Here is a 19,462-nt window from a genome sequence, read left to right as displayed (position 1 = left end):
ACATAAAAATACCTATATATTACATAAAATATATGTAGCCAAGGACCCAAAGTCTCCCTCCTGAAAAGGGGACAGCCCTATACATGTCTTTATTTCCTAAACATGCAAGACATAAAAGTAGCAGAACACCAGCTACTTGTGGAAACAGGACTTTGGGGGCACACGGTCCCAGAAGCCCAGCATGCGGGGACCCTTCCTTAAGAGTTTCCTGAAGAAATTGCCTCTTAAGTAGGCTCTTCCCTTCTCCCAAAAGAGAAAATTCAGGAACAGAAGAACTGCCACTGAGGCAAGGTTACAAGGAACCAGTTGAGCTTCCTCCTCGTCTATCCCTCATCTCTTCTGGAGACAGACGTCTTGAGCACTCCTATCCCAGCAGCCCTTCTGGCACCTTCATACCCCAGACCATGGTAGTATTAGAGCATTCAGTGCACAATCATCAGGTTTTTTGCCCTCTTCTTAGAGACACTGCATACACCAACTCCAGGTACTCTCTCTGCTGTTGTCCACTCTCTTAGTCACGGAGGGGACAGCAGCCCAGAGAAGAGAGAGGGCCCCACTATTAGAAGCAGTCGTGAGGATAGTTTATATAGACACCTCATCTCCAATAAATCTAGACAGAAGGCTGGTTAAGGATGATCTATATAGAAGAGAAGAGGGTATAACAAGAAATTCTGGAAACAATTAAAAATAAAGTTCGGAACTTTCAAATGGTGCCCGTTGTCAGCCACACAATCTTACAATTATCTTCTTTTCTGTCGTTTGTTACATTCTCTTGTTGCATATTTTATGAGGAAGTTGTTCAGGGCAGATGCATGTTTGCTTATATTTTGGGCAGAATCTAACACAATGGGGTCTGATCCTAATAATACACCCAGGGAATGCATATATGTTCATTTTCAAAAGTTCTGAAAGTGAGGCTGCCAAAAGAAGAGTTAAACATATTAATTAGAAAAAAGTGGAAGTGGCTTAAATCCCCGCATATTTAAACCAGCACAAGTTACAATATAATATAGAATCTGTCTCTGATAGGTACAGATCCAGATCCCACCCCCCAAGGTTTATGCAGATTCTAGAGGAGAGTGTGCTGGAGGGAAGGGGGGAAAAGGGTTGCAGTGGTTGAAAGCAGCTGCTGCTTCATCTTCAACAGAGGAGAGAAAGAAGTAGCACAGCCTCAAAAAATGCCCCTCTCAGATTTGGCTGGGAAATGGGTATGACCATGGAGCCTGGGCTGCCCAAGTGCAAATGCATTCTCAGTGTGAATTACAGCTACCCACCCAGTGGGAAACTGAGACAAAATAGCAGTGGCTTTTCCATTCCTCAGGGTGAATTCACACTGTGATCAAGTACCTCTGCAGGCCAGCTTCACTAGAGCTCCAATCCTTCAAGCATGTTTGAAAACAAAAACCTGATCTGAACATTAACCAAATAATAGCAGCTGGCAAAAAAAAAACAACCCTCATGTAATTAAATGTCATACAGACAGATTTATCTAGAAGTGAAAAAGAGGATGTAAACTCTCCAGAAAGTTTCATAAGTCTCAATTACTGGAGATTTTCCAAAACATAATCCTGGAAACAAAGTGATTCATATGATTTCCAATTTTAATGCTGCAACTTTTAAGAATTATCTAACAGCTAGAGAATTATTGTATTCATGGGAATAAGAATTCCAACTTCATGAGCAAGTAAAAAAGCTAAAATCATGCTAAATTTCCATCAATCATCATGTGACACACATAGACCACCAGCTATTAAGCCTTGTAGGGCCTTTAATCTGTATCTGGGTAGCGTTGCTGGGGCTAGCTTTGAGGTGAGCTCCTATAAACTCTAGAGTTTGTGTAGGCTTGAGTGTGGATTTTTGGTAGTTTATGTGAAACCCGAGGTCGACCAGCTGAAAAATGGTTATGTTGACCATACACTGTGTTTTTTGAAACAACGTGCCCTTTAGGAGGCAGTTGTCAAGGTATGGGAATATTATTACTCCCTGATGGTGGAGGTGTGCAGTTACTACAGCTAGAGTCTTTGAAAAAACTCTTGGCGCTGTTGAAAGGCCAAATGGGAGGATGGCAGTATTGATAGTATTGTTTGCCAACTATAAAGTATAAAAAGCATCTATGCGATGGGTAGATTGTGATGCGGAAATACTTAACCTATAGGTCAAGAGCCGAGATCCAGTCCCCATGATCCAATGAAGTTATAATTGTTGTTAGCATCACCCACCTTGAATTTTCTGCATGTTACATACTTGTGGAGTTTTCTGAGATATAAAATGGGCCTCCATCCACTGTTTTTCTTCTGTGTTAGGAAATACTTTGAGTAGAAGCCCTTTCCCTGGAAAGCCGCTGGCACTGGCTCTATCGCTTCTATTTATAGGAGGTATTGGACCTCCTGTTGGGGCAAGACCTCATGAGAGGGGTCCCTGAAAAGGAACGGGGAAGGAGAGTGGGTAGGGGGTAGAAAAATGAAAGGGATGGAGTAGCCTGAAAAGGTCCGGGGAGAAGGAGTGGGTAGGAGGAAGAGAAATGAAAGGGATGGAGTAGCTCACTTTGACAACCTCCAGTATCCATTGATCTGATGTAATCTGTGTCCATTGGTTAGAAAGGACTATAGACGGTGGGTGAACTGAAGATGATGGTGTCATTACTGATTTCTCTCTGGCTCTCGACCAAACCTTCAAATCTGTTGTTTGGAGGATGAAGGTTAGATAGTTGTGGATTGCTGGTGGCACTGAGTTCTGCATCTCTGCAACCTGTGCTTCTGAAGATGTATCGACGAACTTGTTTATACAACTCTCTAGGTCTGGGATAACTGTTGTATCTTTCACATGTATACACTCTTGTTAGGTGGGAATTTTTCCGAGAATGCCACCATAGAGGTCCTGGATTTCAGTCTCTTTCCTAGCAGCCTAAATTTGGCCTCCAGGACATCTCTCCTACCCTTCCCTATGTCATTGGTACCTACATGTACCACGACCACCGGCTCCTCCCCAGCACTACACATAAGTCTATCTAGATGCCTCGAGAGATCTGTAACCTTTGCACCAGGCAGGCAAGTGACCATACGGTTCTCCCGGTCATCACAAACCCAACTATCTATGTTTCTAATGATCGAATCACCCACTACTAACACCTACCGTCTTCTTCAGATCATGTTCCTTTGTTAGGGCCACCCTCTTAAATAATTCTTGAAATTGTTTGATGTCATCTGTGGGGGTTGGAGTGGTTAAGATGATGACCTCATCAGGTGATGAGGAAGAGTGATGAGGTGGGGACCTCTCCTCTTTTTCAGAGAGGAAGTCTTCCACTGACTGTGCCAGAGAGTTCGGTGCCGCATCCCAGAATGTAGGCTGAGGAGAACGTGGTAGTCTCTTAGCCAGTGCAGAAGGAGCGGTGCGGGGGCTCCTATGGGAGGACCAAGTATCTCAGGGGTGCCACTGACTTGGGTAAGGAGGTTGTGGATAAAGCCAATGGTGAGACTGCCAGTGAGGTGGTGGAGGAGCATGGGATGGTTTTTTAGAGTGGGGCTCCCATGGTGAGTGCCGCTGAGTGGGGCATGAGTGCTGGGAAGAAAAACAGCTGTGTTGACTGCTGCCTGACCCACTAAGAGACAGTGACAGAGCTGGTGACCTGGACGAGCGTATAGAGTGCACTGTGAATGCTGATGAGGGCAGTGCCAGGAAGCACAGACTCTCGATAAAGGAGGTTGCTAAGTACGGTCAAACAACGGTGCCAAGCCACATGTGTTGTGGCCAGTGCCAACAGTGCTGAGGGTGGAGTCAGAGTTGGTGACCGAGGTGGAGGCATATCCAGCACCATCTCTGGTGTAATCTTCTGTACCGACTTAGGATGTTCAGTACACACAGTGAAAGCAGTACCATCGGTATTGACGACTTCTGTTTGGGATTGGAATGAGCTCTCTTGGGTGGCGCCAAGTGCTTAGGTGGTGCCTTGCTGAGATGCCAGGCTTGAAGCCTATGCTCATCTTAGATGGGCTTGGTGCCAGAGGCAGTGATTTTGCAGGAGAAACCTGGGGTTTTGCCTTTGCCTTATGGGACAAGGCAGAGGGACAACCTTTGACCATATCTCTTGTTTGTCCACGTCTTTGGTGTGGGATGGTGAGTTGTCCTGTGAAGGCTGGAGAGACTTTCATATAGATATGTCTTCAGTCTATGTCTTAGTATGGTCTTGGCAAGCTCTTGCAATCAGGTTGGAGCAGAGCGAGCATTTCTGCATCATGTACGAGGCGTACAGATAGTTCGGAATGGCTTGCTAGTTCGAACTATCTAGCCCGTGCCACGTGTAGCCGCGCGGCACGGGGTTCGAACAAGCCGGCATTTAAAAATGGCGCCGGCCGGCTTATGCAAATGAAGCCCGGGAAATTCAAATCCCGGGCTTCATTTGCATGTTCGGTATGCATACATTACCCCGCTAGTTCGAACTAGCGGGGTAGTGTAGACATACCCTCAGATACTTGAAAGCTGTTACCATGTCCTCTCTCTGTCGTCTCTTTTTCAAACTAAAAAAATCCAATTATTTCAGTCTTCCCACATAGGTCAACATTTTCTAAACCTGTAATCATTTTTGCTGGTCTTTTCTGGATCTTCTCTAATTTTTCCACATCTTTCCTGAAATACGTTGCCCAGAATTGGAAACAGTATTCCAGTTTAGGTCTAAACAGCACAGTATAGAACAGAAGAATCACTTCTCAGGTCTTGCTGAAAACCCTCCTGTTAATACATCCCCAAATTATGTTTGCTTATTTTGCAACAGTGTCACACTCTTGACTCATACTTAGCTTGTGTTTCACTATGACCACTAGATCCCTTTTTGTAGTACTCCTCTCTAGACTTCCCTAAAATAGTCTGTATGTGTGAAACTGATTGTTCTTAAGCAGAGTACTTTGCATTTGCCCTTTTTATCTCAGACCATTTTTCCAGTGTGTCCTGATCATTTTCAATTATGCATCTATCCTCAAAGCACTTGTAACCCCTCCCAGTTTTGTGGCATCCACAAACTTTATAAATCGTTGATGAAGATACTGAACATAACTAGTCCCCAAACTGATCCCTGCAGAACCCCATCTGTTATGCCCTTCCATCATTGATAACTACTCTGGGTATGTCTACACTACCCTCCTAGTTCGAACTAGGAGGGTAATGTAGGCATACCACACTTGCAAATGAAGCCTGGAATTTGAATTTCCCGGGCTTCATTTGCATAAGCGGGGCGCCGCCATTTTTAAAACCCCGCTCGTTCGAACCCCGTGCAGCGCGGCTACACGGGGCACGAACTAGGTAGTTCGAACTAGACTTCCTAGTTCGAACTACCGTTACTCCTCGTTCCATGAGGAAGCCTAGTTCGAACTACCTAGTTCGTGCCCCGTGTAGCCGCGCTGCACGGGGTTCGAACGAGCGGGGTTTTAAAAACGGCGGCGCCCCGCTTATGCAAATGAAGCCCGGGAAATTCAAATCCCGGGCTTCATTTGCAAGTGCGGTATGCCTACATTACCCTCCTAGTTCGAACTAGGGGGGTAGTGTAGACATACCCTCTCTGAGAATGTTTATCCAAACCAGTTATGCACCCACCTTATAGTAGCCCCATCTATGTTATATTTCCCTATAATTTATCTATAAGAAGGTAATGAGAGACTGTATCAAATGCTTTACTGAAGTCCAGGTATACCATGTCTACTGCTTCCCTCTTATCCACAAGGCTTGTTATCCTATCAAAGAAAGCTATCAGATTGGTTTGAAATAATTTGTTCTTGGCAAATCCAAGCTGACTGTTATTTATCACCTTATTATCTTCCAGATGTTTGCAGATGGATTCCTTAATTATTTTCTCCATTATAGTTCCTGGTAAGAAAATGGAGAAAATAATTAAGTTAAGGTAGTTCGAACTAGGAGGGTAGTGTAGACATACCCTGAGTTTGCTAAAGTTTGCCTTCCTGAAATCCATTGTCTTTATTTTGCTGTTCTCCTTTCTACCATTCCTTAGAATCACAAACTCTATCATTTCATGATCACTTTCACTCAAGTAATCTATCAATCTTCTATTTGGCAGAAGATTGCAGTGTTTCTGGATATATATTCTATTAGGTTGCACTGCTTAAAAGTTCACTACACAGCTATATCCAAAATGTTAAGAAAAGGGTAGTCAATACCGGAATGCAAACCAATGAAAAGAAGAAACTCCATATTAAAACTGATACCTTGTCAATCATTTGTACAGTAATGCTTACAGTTCATATATGAGTAAACATTTATTTTATTACAGTGTCTGCAGCAAATGTCAAGTAAGATAATTGAAATGGGTAGTACAAGTAAAAAATAAATAAAAATGTCAAAATGGGAAGATTGAATAACAGGATATGAAATTTCTCTGATTAAATCATAGATATTATCACTTTTTATCCACATTTAAGCTTACAACCCAAAATCTGTAGAGAAAGAAAGGCACTTTCTCTAAAGGTTTTAGAAATTAAATATACACTTAACTACAAAGCTACGCTGTTAGCACCACTTCTTTCTCAGGTAGAGGTTAGAAAATGATTCATGGACAGAAACTTCAGTGGAAGGATGCATTTGTGGTTCTGGACTCCATGGGAATCAGGAAGCAGTCTACTAATTAGTAATGCTAGGCATGCACGCATCTGTGTGTGTGTGTGTGTGTGTTTAAATCCAAGTGAAAATAAAATAACCTGTTTCCTCTATAGAGAAAGGAATGCAATTGATACTTTGCTTCTAGAATTATAGACTTACTGGCTACATCTAGACTGGCATGATTTTCCGCAAATGCTTTTAACGGAAAAGTTTTCCGTTAAAAGCATTTGCGGAAAAGAGTGTCTAGATTGGCACAGACGCTTTTCTGCAAAAGCACTTTTTGCGGAAAAGCGTCCGTTGTCAATGTAGACGCACTTTTGCGCAAAAAAGCTCCGATCGCCATTTTCACGATCGGGGCTTTTTTGCATAAAACAAATCTCAGCTGTCTACACTGGCCTTTTTGCACAAAAGTTTTGCGCAAAAGGGGCTTTTGCCCGAACGGGAGCAACATAGTATTTCCGCAAAAAGCACTGATTTCTTACAGTAGAAAGTCAGTGCTTTTGTGGAAATTCAAGTGGCCAGTGTAGACAGCTGGCAAGTTTTTCCGGAAAAGCGGCTGATTTTCCAGGAAAACTGGCCAGTCTAGACACAGCCCTTAAGGATAAACAAGGTACAGTTAACTGTAGTTGGGAGGGTTTCACTCGACACAGCCCTTAGCACAATTGGTTACTCTTCTATCACTAGGCTCTCTACACGCTGTGGTTATTCAAATAATAATAGTAAGTATGGCATGCTAGAATACTACAGACAAGATTTCTCACTCGTGTTGTTCATATTCTCATTAAATCCACAATTTATTATTGTAACTCCTTCTATATTGGAATATCAAAGTAACTCCAATGATTGCAGCTAATGCAAAAAAGCGTATTGAACGACCAGTCGTGAACATATAATATCAGTTCTTTGACTGATGAGTGAACTTCAATTTCCTTTGAGGATATATAAAATATTAAATGCATCTATTTGAGGGACTTGCTGTTTTATTGTCCTTGGATTTTCTCAAACCATAGTTTGGTGGAACTGTCTGTTCAGCTCAAAGGAATGCAGCATATTTGCAATATTTTCAAAAAATATGATCTAATTTAGTTATTCCCACTGGTGTATAAAAGAGCTTGAGAAGAGCTTTATTTTGTAGTTCCTATGATATTTGAAGATCTCTTTGGATTCTGAGTTCATTTATTTAATGGGTTTTATCTATAACCCACTTTATGTATTGAATAGCATTCTTTGCTTTTGGCAGGAATGGCACCTAATAAATACTATTTATCACAGTCATTTTTTCTTACTAGTCTTTATCGCTATGTGTAGAGTATACCTTTCCTGGATCAACAGACCCCAACACGGTGTCTAACTTTTTTTTCATGAGGATCCTCGTCTATTGTGGGATGGTGGTGGCCTTAGAGTCTTTCCACTTTCAAGAGGTTATCTTTCGTTTGCCATCTAACTGTCAGTCCTAAGGTATCAGAGACACACCAACAGAAGCTGGTTCAATAAAAGATATTACCTCATCCACTCTGTCTCTCTAAGAGGTTATCTTGACAGTGCTGATCTGCATTTCCAGAAGGAGCCTTTTATCCATGGCTGCTGCAGGGTAAATAGCTTTGAATGTTAATTTACACACAGAAATCAAGGATATTTTTCTTCTTCCAAGGACAGAGCCTGTATCTATCCTCTCTCAGGATGTGTTCAGGAGCTTTCATGATCGAGCCCCTTAAGCCATGTACAGTGTTCGGGTTGTCTGTTCTGATTAGGCATTAGTGATGCTGTCAGCGTTTCATGAAAACACAAACCTCAACACGGGCCGCACGAGTTATGAAGCTTTTCAGTTCACCTCCATGTTACACCAACCCTATACAAATAGGATAATTCATTTTACTATGGCCTTGGGTGACATACCTCGGATCCACATTTGCTGTTGCTTCGTCAATAATCAGAATTCTATTTTTTTTTAGAATTGCCCTGGCAAGGCACACCAGCTGTCTCTGACCAACACTAAAATTAGATCCAGATTCTGCCAATTGTGTCTCCATTTTATCAGGTAGTTCTTCCACAGCCTCCTTCAGTTGTACCTGTAGGAATGTCAGTGAACTAAGCAAAACACTGGTGGTGTGATTAAGTTGCCTATTTTTGTTAGCTTTTAATTAAGTTAAAATTGTTTAAAATCTACTTTAATTAATCAAAATATATCAAACCTGCATCCCGAATGATACAAAATCTGAATGCAAGATCCAGCAGGACAGTGTTTTTTACACACACCCACCCACCCACTCACCCACCCACACACACACACACACATCACAACTGCTTTCCTTTCCTCAGTCAGTCATACCTTTACTGAACCCAGCAAAACCAAATCAAACCTAATATGTCTGATACAAATAATGTTATTTGATATGTAAACATTAGGTATAAATGATGAGTTTTTTGGAATTACCTCTTCCAAGACATTCCACAGCTCTTCATCAGTGTATTCATTGAAAGGATCTAAGTTTTTTCTCATTGTTCCAGTGAACAAAACAGGCTCCTACAAACCAATGTAATATAGATTTCACTTTTTATATACACTTAGTTTTCATACTGCAATATAGAATTTAAAACATACTAAAGCTGATTTGAAGCATGCATGGCACATACATGTAGTACAACAACAAATTATCCCTAGTACAGGTTAAACATCTCTAGTCCGTCAGCCTCAGGACACGAGCAGTGCCAAACCAGAGAATTTGTCAAACCACAGGAGGTCAATATTGTCTTGAAGCATTGCCAACACTTCCACTGCTTATTGGGCTCTTAGAAGTCATTGAGGGGTAAATTAGAACTAAATAACAGCACAGAACACAGAGGCTACATCTACACTTAGATTTTTGCCACAAAAGCCTATGCAAATGAAGCGCAGATTAGCATTTTCTCACACTTTATTTGCATATTCTCTTTTGTTCTGTTTTTGCGCTAGGTTTTTTTTTTTTTTTGCAAAAACGGGCAGTGTGGAGGTTTCCTTTTTGTGCAAAACCCCCTTTTTGCACAAGATCGATATACCTCTTTTTTGAGGCATAAAGATCTTGCGCAAAAAGGGGGTTTTGCACAAAAAGGAAACGTACACACTGCCTGTTTTTGCGCAAAAACCTCTAGGGCAAAAAGGGAACAAAAGAGAGCATGCAAATTAAGTGTGAGAAAATGCTAATCCGCGCTTCATTTGCATAGACTCTTGAGGCAAAAGTCATAGTGTAGACATAGCCAGAGAGCCAGGACTGGTGACCGTAAACAAACATATGGGATCATGGGAAACATAGCTACGGCCATAGTAAATGGACATCCTGCTACCTAAAATCATTCTGGACCATGGATGTTGCCATATTAGAGAGGTTCAAACTGGATTTTTATTTTATTTCAGTCTGAAGAAACCCTCCAAGTTTGACATTAAAGAATCTGAAAGATAATGGATTTTACAACTTTTCTACAACATTTACATCTACACACATCTGTTGTTGATGGTTAATACTAATATTTGTACTTCAGTAGCACCAAGAGGCATCATTCAGAATGGGGTACCTCTGGGAAAACACACGGCAAAGAATAAGCATTGTCCCAGAGAGTTCACACAAGACTAGAGAATAGGAAGGAGAGACAAGGGTGGCAAAGACACAGGCTAGACACATGCCTGAATTAATGGTTAAAAAGAAAATCAGAATTTTCTTTTTAACCAAGCCATGACTGACTGATTTCCTGTAGGGGTTTACAGCAGAGCAGGAAGCAGAAGTATGGATTAGTGGAGGGAGAGAACTCCATATTATGGGCAATGTGAAAAAAGTCTGGAGATATTAGTAGGAGAAGCAGACTAATGGGCATTAGGGCTATGTCTAGACTGCAAGCCTCTTTCGAAAGATACTTTCGAAAGAGCCTCTTTCGAAAGAGAGCGTCTAGACTGCACGTTGAACTTTCGAAAAAGCGGCTTGCCTTTTCGAAAGAAAGCATCCAGTGAGTCTGGATGCTCTCTTTCGAAGAAGCCCTATTTACATTCAAGAACGCCTTCTTTCGAATGAGGAACTTTCGAAAGAAGGCATTCTTCCTCGTAAATTGAGGTTTACCGCCATCGAAAGAAAAGCCGCGTTCTTTCGATTTAATTTCTCCAACCATGCTCTGAATGGTCTCCAACCATGCTCTGAAGGGGAGAAGAAATGTGAGAGCGTGAAAAGACAAGGAAATAAGTTTGTTCCTATCCAAAGGCCCCAAAGGGAATCAAAAGCTTAAGGCAACAAAAGTGGGAGAGACCTGACCCACTGAGCTTTAGCCAAATGCCACAAATTGATCTTCAAGTCAACAAAAGCAAGAAGGTCATGATTTTGCCCCAGAATTCATTTCTAACAGCCCTTAATTCCATTGATACCCAAGCAGTGACAGCTCGATCAGAGAGTCATGAACTGGATTGAAAGAAATGTTAGAAATTCTTGGTGCTATACACAAGGTAATCCAAGCCCCAAAAAATCATTAAAATGCTGTTGAGGACTGAAATATCCGACTTGTTACCTGAGTTTCTTAAATCTATATTTTAAAAAAGAGTAAACATTTCTTTTTATTATCTTTTAGACATTGCAATAATGAAAAATTAAATCCCGCCAGCGGGCGGATTTCAAACTGGAACCTCGGGAGCTAAGTAGAGGAGCCTCTACAAGCCTCTACCCTCTGAGCTAAAAGACAGCTAACTCCCAGCCCATGCTGTAGAGGTCTCTTGATCTTAACTGTTGCTGTGGTCTAGGTGCCACTGCATTGCTCATTAACCACATTAGGTATGTGGGTTACATACTTCCCCTAGGTGAGGAAGCGGGTCCCAAGCTTCAGAGACCCAGCTGAGATAACGGACGAGCCCCCACTTGTAATCGCCACCAGCGGATTTGAATCGGGGACCTCTGAAGTGGAGTATAGGAGCCAGTTCACTCCAAGCCCATGCTATAGAGGTCTCTTGATCTTAACTGTTGCTGTGGTCTAGGTACCACTTGCATTGCTCAGTATCCACACTTGGGGTATGTCTAGACTACATGGCTCCATCGACGGAGCCATGTAAAGTAGTTTACTTGGCATAGTCAATGATGCAGGGATTTAAATAATCCCCACTTCATTAAAATAAAAATGGCTGCCGCGCTGTGCCGACGATCAGCTGATCCAGCATAGCGCGGCAGTCTAGATGCAGCACGGTCAACAAGGGAAGCCTTTGTCAACCGCTCCAGTATGCCTCATGAAGGTACTGATGATTGCAGAAAGTGGTACAATGAATGTAGTAAAACGAGGTGCTTGTTTTCATTTTCCTGTAATGTGCCGAGTATTTGAAAATATTTGTTGCATCAGCAAATTTCAACAGAAACTTGTTGAATGAGTAAAAGGGGGAAAGACAGGATGGTTGGAGGAACATTAACAGAATGGTTGGGGGAACATTTTTCTTACAAAAATAAAGACTGCAAGTAATTTGTTTAACAATACATATTGTAATAAGTTATTTGAGATGTTTTGAAGGTATTAAGATAATTTTCCATTTCAATCTATTTTTATAGGTTGGCAAAATAAGAAATTGAATTTATGAAATGTTCATAACTATTATAAGTCCTAAAAGCAAACATGTATTGCAAATGTAGATAAGGATAATTTTTAATTATTATTTCTGACACAGATTAGTATTTAAAATAGCCTGTTTTATGACAGGAAGTTAATAAGCCAAACCTGTAAATAATTGTTGTAAAAATGCTTGCAGTCAGGGTAACATAATATTTGCACAGAGAAGATTTACAGACACAACCTTCATGCAGCTCCATCCAAGCAAACAATTAGAAACATAAGCAAATTTATATTTCTGTGAGTAGCTATTTAAACTCACATTTAAGAAAATTTCAATATTGTTTCTCACCACTCTCTGTAGAGTGACTCAGTTTAGCATGCCACCATATATGTTTTAATGAATACAGGCAGTCCCCAGGTTACATGGATCCGACTTACATCGGATCCCTACTTACAAACGGGGTGAGGCAACCCCACACTAGCTGCTTCCCCCCAGCAGACCAGGGAGACGCGAAGCTAGCCCCCTCCTCCCCCCCCAGCAGACCAGGGAGACACAGAGCGGCTTTTCTCAGCAGCCACCTCAGCTTGAGAATAAAGGACTGAGGGAAGTAAGGTGTGGGAGAATAAAACTGAGCTCTGGAGAAATGTTTGGCTAGATTTTCCCCTACAATATGTACCAGTTCCGACTTACATACAAATTCAACTTAAGAACAAACCTACAGTCCCTATCTTGTACGTAACCCGGGGACTGCCTGTACTACAGTTAGACTATGGTTTACCAACAGAATACTGAGATTGCTGCTATAAACAGTTTCCCCATGTTAGGTAGCTATTATTATTATTTATACAAACATTAATAAAGTAGTACAGAATGAGCATTGTTCACTCAGGTTATTGTAGTACAATTATTCTATCTGCACCCAAAAATGGTTAGTTATTCCTTGATCTTAGACTTTTGCATATACTTAGTAGAAAACAAACCTGTCTTTATCTGGAAGAGAAACCCTACCTGCTAACCTTCAGACATGTAAAACCCCTGTGGGCCATGGCAAAAACCTTTGCTAAATGTAGCAAGATAAAAGTAATAACATTTTACTCTATTAAAATAATTTTATGTCCAGACCAGGAAACTTCTACATGAATAAAATATACAATTACGAGTGCTCATGGTATGGAGACAGCTTTAAATCAGTAGTTTTCCATCTCTAAAGTTGTATTTTGTTCTGGGATCAGTTATCCAAATGTGGAAATCACCTGAAATACTCGTGGTTAAAGTTCTCAAAACCTTGGAGCTCTTGAATGATTGGATCATCATCCATTTTCAGGAGAAAAGAACATTGTGCACAAACAAAAGGGAAAGAATTTAAGTCTATGTTAAGTCCTCTTTAGATACAAAAAGGTCACTAATTCCAGTGAGTAGCACCACTGTGCATTAATGAAGCCTTCAGGGTGCAGAAACAAAAGACTGCTCCCATTCAGCTGCAATGCAATTGTTTTTCTCTGCTAGTAACAGCATACTCCCTCTTTCTGTTTGGCATCTATTCTCAAGAAAATAAAAAGCCAGATAATGAAGAGAACCATTAAAGAGCCATTGATTGCTAACCTTCTTATCACATTCGCAATTATTTATTTTTTAAAAAAATAGATGATAGAATATAAATATAAAACAACACATTAAGTGAGAGCCACCCTGCTGATGGACCAACAAACATTAGACACAAATATGGACAAAGGCTGCTAGATCGAACGTTATTAGACAAACAGAATGAAAGCTGGAAATCAACAGTGAAAATGCTACCTACTTACCAAATCCCACTGGTGTCCAACTAAGTGCTTCCTCCCCTCGTACAAACAAATAGGATGAGCTACCTGCAAGCCACATGCCTCCTAGACCATGTCTTCGTAGAAGGAATATAGCACTACAGAGAGAGCACCCTGTAGTCATGGCTGCTAGAGCTATGCTCCCCTAAAAGGGGAATTATGGCCAAAAGTAGGTCAGAATCCCCATGCAAGCTGGTGACCTATATATCCCCAGTATTCAAAAGTACATGGATCACACCAAACTCTTCTGCTGCAACAATGTCTCGGGGCCCAAGCCCATCAGGACAGACAACATTCTTCCATGTCCCTATGTTACCAAACTTCCAAAAGAGACCACGTTTTTATATATGGCTGCATTCATTCTACAAAAAATAACAGAGGGGGCTAAGTGGTTTCATCCTACACTCTGGGTGATTGTCATTTCTAGCTGTGGCTTCAGTCAGGCAAGTACTTCAAAAACCACATTTCAAAACAGGACAGAACTTTTGTCTACACCGTTTCATAAAAGACACCCAATATAAAAGGTGGACACTCCTCCCTGGATACTGGGCCTGTGTCCTTTTTAGAATCCCCACCATCAGTCCTCAGGTCCTATGGGGTTTCTCACTGATAGTTCCTCTGTCTGCAGCACATGTCAACTGTCAGGTCTGGGGTGCAACTGTGGCCCTCAGATAAATCTATCTGATGCTGATGCACTCAAGTCTTCCCCCTCCCAGATAGTGTATGTAAACCTGACCGAGAACAATTAATTCCATCAGCCAACATTCTAGATTGCTCTTTTAGTTAGCAGTAAGGTAAATGTGTTTGGCTGCTCTGGTGAGGAAAAGGGCTACTTCCAGAACTACCACAAGTTATTTTTCTTCCAATACCCCTCAGCGGGGCTAGGATGGCAGCTTTATGGCTTTTTAACTAATAGCATTATCCTTAGCCATGACCTAACACATACCTTGTGCCTCTGCTGGTAATAAACTGAAAGCCTAGAACAACTGTCCTCTCTGAAGAACACTGATCACTACTCAGAGGTAGGAATCAGAGCCATCACTCAATCCAATCTTAGACAGAGAAGGACTGGTCCTCACTGATTTAGTAATCCTCACCTTGGATTACTAAACATAGCCAGTGGATCTCCACTTGGGCTTGCTTCTCTTTTGTCATTTGCTATCAGAACTGCTGTTATTGAGTTACAGTTGCTGTTGCCCATCATTTGTGATCTCTTCCATTGCTCCCTCATTTTATCTCTTTTGCAGATGAGGTTCAAAAGAAAACTTCCATGCAATACCTAATGCAGGATGCACTAGAGGTCAGCAATAAGACACATCTTTTGGGGAGAAAAGGCAAGGCATTTATGACAGAAAGTTTTCAGCTTTGGAGCTTGCTCCCTTCAGCAGTCCAAGGCCAGAATATGTGAATATTTAACAAGTAGTTCAAATAGCACCTTTTCAGACTGGAATTTCAGCTGATAGGAAATGTATGGTCAGTTCCGGAAAAGGGAGGAAAGTGACTTACAAATTAGGTTCTTTTGTTGGATAGAGGAGCTGAGAAGCAAACAGATGTTTAGCTGTGATGTCTTCTTTGGCCATTGATGATATGAATTTTTATGTTTCTTAACCCACACACTTGCTGGTGGTGTACTGTCCCAGGTAGTGGCACTTTGACCACTTACAGAGAAATAATAATGAATCTACTCAAGAGCCTTAGCTGAGAGCCAGCTGGCTTTTAGCTCAAGCAGTAGAGGCTCATAGGAACGGCTATCCTGGGTCAGACCAAATATCCATCTAGCCCAGCAACCTGTCTTCCAACAGTGGCCAATGCCAGATGCCCCAGAGGGAGTGAACAAAACAGGTAATCAAGTGATCCCTCTCCTGTCACCCATCCCTAGTCTCTGACAAACAGAGGCTAGGAACACCATTCCTATACATCCTGGCTAATAGCTGTTGATGGACCTAATCTCCATGAATTTATCCGGTTCTTTTTTTTGAACCCTGTAAAAGTCCTGACTTCAAAGCATCCTCTAGCAAGGAGTTCCATAGGTTGATTTGTACACTGCATGAAGCAAAGCTTCCTTTGTTTGTTTTAAATCTGCTACCTATTAATTTCATTTTGGTGGCCCCTAATTCTTTTGTTATGGGAACAAGTAAGTAACTTTTCCTTATTTACTTTCTCCATACCAGTCATGATTTTATAGCCCTCTATCATATCCCCCACTTGGTCTCCTCTTTTCTAAGCTGAAAAGTCCCAGTCTTTTTAAAATCACCCATTCCAAACTCTTAATCATTTTTGTTGCTGAACCTTTTCCAATGCCAATATATCTTTTTTTGACATGAGGCTGTATACAGTATTCAAGATGTGGGTGTACCATGCATGTATAAAGAGACAATAAGATATTCTCTGTCTAATTCACTATCCCTTTTTTAATTATTCCTAACATTCTGTTTGCTCCTTTGATTAATGCTGCACATAGAGTAGATGTTTTCAGAGAACTATCCACAGTGATGCCAAGATCTCTCGCTATAGTGGTGCACTAAGCTCCAAATGTCCCAGGTTTGGTTCTGCCTATCGATATTACATTTCCACCAAAATAATAACATAACATGGATATAGCCAGTAAGATACAAACATTTTCCAAACATTCACTTCAGTTAGGTGCCTAAAGTACCAATGCAAAAAAAAAGTGTTTTTCACTCAGAATTTAATTCAAATAAGTGAAAAAACATAAATCATATACTGCCAAACATATCTCGCTTTCAGAAACATGCATGCGTATAAAAGGGGAGAGCAGGGTTTCTTTCTTTGCTTTTTTTTCTTTTTAAAAAGGATAATAGTAAATCCCTGCACACATTCTCTGTTACACCACTTTCCATTTAGTCCAAGAGAATGGTGGGAGATGGATATCAAGGAGCCTATTGTGATTCTCTGCCCAGCTCCTTCCCTGATTCAGGTTGCATAGCTGGCAATAGTCCCCAAGGGATCATATGACAGTGGTATGTTGCTGGAATGCAACATACTCCTGCTATGTCTTCTTTGAATCTTTCTCCTGGTAGGGAAGGTCTCATATTGCTTGCATCCACCTATATTCTGCCAGAATAGCATAAACAGGACAGAGAAGAGGAGAAAGTCAGACCCAAAGGGCTGATCCTATGTGTTATGGAAGAGGCTGTCTGTAGGAAAGAATGTGATCTTGTTCAAATTCTTTCAAATACATCAGATTTCAGAGATGCACAATCTCAGATATGGTCTCTTACCAGCAGGAGAAGAAATGGGTTCACAAGGTTGGACTGATTTAAATGATCAAGACATATGGCCCCCAAATTTGCCCTACTTTCAGACTGACTCATTCAGATACTAAATATATAGGTTCTTGTTTTCAATTTAGTAGTCCATTGCAGAGATATTAAGGGAAGCAATAGCCACTAGTTTTTTTAGATTCTATGGAATATGCTCTGTGCTGGCTCTTCAGCAGCAGTAACCCAGCGAGCTTAATTCAAACTGTTTCTAGAATGGTGCGGATACTGATATCACTGATGCAAAAACAAAACAATAGGTTGAGAGTGACAGGAATCCATAGAGAATAAAGTTGTTTAAAAAGCCCTAATTATTTCAGCTCCATTTTAAAGCTACAGTGGGGGGACAGGGGAACTAGTATTTGCAAAATGGACCAGGATGAAATTCAGGGATCTAAGAGAACTGCAAACAAAAGAGAGGAGTAAAAGAGAAAAAAAAGGTGATTATAAAACTGATCTTGATAGAATTCTTTGAAATGTTACAGTCCTAAAATGAAAATGCATATTGTGGACACAGTCAGTTTCCTACCTGAGGTATGATTGAAATTTTCTTCCGCAAGTCATGAAGTCCCAGTTCGGATGTTAAGTATTTATCAATCCAAATTCGCCCTTTCGGTTCTGCTAATCGAAAGAGGGCTGCTATCAAAGAGCTCTTTCCAGCTCCTGTTCTTCCTACAATTCCAACCTGAAAAAACAACCAAACCAGGATGGTTAACACCAGTAGCTTCCCACGTAGTATCTGTACCACTCTTCCATTAATGTAAAATGAGATTTATTAAAAGGCAAGGCAACAGTTTAATTCCTTATACTGCATCTTTTTTTTAAAGGTAAACACTAAGAAGAACAACACCCTGAAGTTAGGTAGGTTTGAAGCTTCAAGAATTTTCTATACCATCTCATTAAAAGGTGAAATTAATGTTTTCTTTAAACAAAAAGCCTTCCTTAATATGAATGCCTAAATGAGAGACAATGTGGCCTAGTGAATAGAGCACCAGACTGGAACTTAGGAGTCCTGCGTTCCATTTCCAGCTCTGCCATTACCCTGTTGGTGACCTTGCACTACTCATGTCACTTCCCTGTGCCTCAAGTTCTCCATCTGTAAGAAGGGGGCAATGATGCTAACACTTCTTTGTAAAACACTTTGAGATCTGCCTATGGACATTACTAGTATTAAACAAGCTTTGCTAACAGCACTTGAGATAATTTTGAGTGAGATTCTCATGATCTTACTCAAGCTGAATAGTATCTATCTCAATGAGGAGCCCTACTAATGTCCAAACCAGTGTTTCTTAAACTTTTTAAGACCATGGAACACAAAACAATACTATTTTTTTGTGCGGAACACCTATGAAAATTTTCTTTAAAAAACTGTTGTCAGACAAAAAAAAGACAAAAACAAAGAAGTAACAAAAAAGAAAGAAGAGGTCACAGCACACCTGTGAGTTGTTCACGGAACACCAGTGTTCTACAGAACATAGTTTAAGAAACACTGGTCCAAATTAACAACTGGGCTACCAAAAGTATCTGAGCAAAAGGCATGGAGAGATGGTCAGTGTTCTCTCTAAGCTGCATGGCAGCACTGCTTCACAGGTGATTAATCCACTTCCTAAACAGTCAGTCAGCTCCAGGCATGGAGCCCTGAGCCTCTGATTGGGTGGGGCTGATTAGTCACCTGTGAAGCTGTGCTGCCACACAGCTTAGTGGGAACACTGGAGATGGTCCTATGTTTGCCATAAAGGAGCTGCAGTAAAGAGGAAACTATGGTTGGCTGGGGCAATGAATTCCTTTTACAACTTAGCTTTGAAAGTCCAGATCACTGAAAGGGACTTCACAGAGATGCTGCTTTTCTCAAAGCTCAGAACACCAGAGCCACACATCTCACAAGCAAGGATCTGCAGAGGTCATTCATTCACAATAGGTGGAAAGAGACTAAACAACCCTAGATGATATTATAAAGCACAACACAGTCTAAAATTCCTCTCAGAAAAGAAGAATGCATAAAAAGAATATCCATCAATATGGATATTCACAAGGAGTTGCTCAAAGACCAGAGGATTAAAAATCAGTACTAGCAACAGCAACCACATGGAGAAGCAGTCCAACTAATACATTCGGTCAGTAAGGCTTTCATGGTAATGACAAGGCAGTAAAAATGAAAAATAAGGGAATGCTAACAAAACTTTTACAAATATATCAAATGAAAAAAGTACTTGGAG

The 19,462-nt window shown here is 41.0% G+C and overlaps 1 protein-coding gene across 1 annotated transcript in view; it reads right to left on the bottom strand.

The window, feature by feature from the left end:
* Positions 1-19,462, bottom strand: part of ABCC4 (ATP binding cassette subfamily C member 4 (PEL blood group)) — a 203,069-nt gene that overhangs the window by 32,152 nt on the left and 151,455 nt on the right. Inside the window, exons 26-28 of the mRNA XM_075918815.1 lie at positions 17,776-17,931; positions 9,035-9,124; positions 8,497-8,669 (exon numbers count right to left, since the gene is read on the bottom strand). Of these exons, the coding sequence (XP_075774930.1) occupies positions 8,497-8,669; positions 9,035-9,124; positions 17,776-17,931 (419 nt within the window). The remainder of the gene's footprint in view (positions 1-8,496; positions 8,670-9,034; positions 9,125-17,775; positions 17,932-19,462) is intronic.

This window comes from Pelodiscus sinensis, chromosome 1 (assembly GCF_049634645.1).
Source record: "Pelodiscus sinensis isolate JC-2024 chromosome 1, ASM4963464v1, whole genome shotgun sequence".
Taxonomy (NCBI): domain Eukaryota; kingdom Metazoa; phylum Chordata; order Testudines; family Trionychidae; genus Pelodiscus; species Pelodiscus sinensis.
Note: the sequence above shows the minus strand (reverse complement) of the source record. Positions and strands in the feature narration are given on the sequence as shown.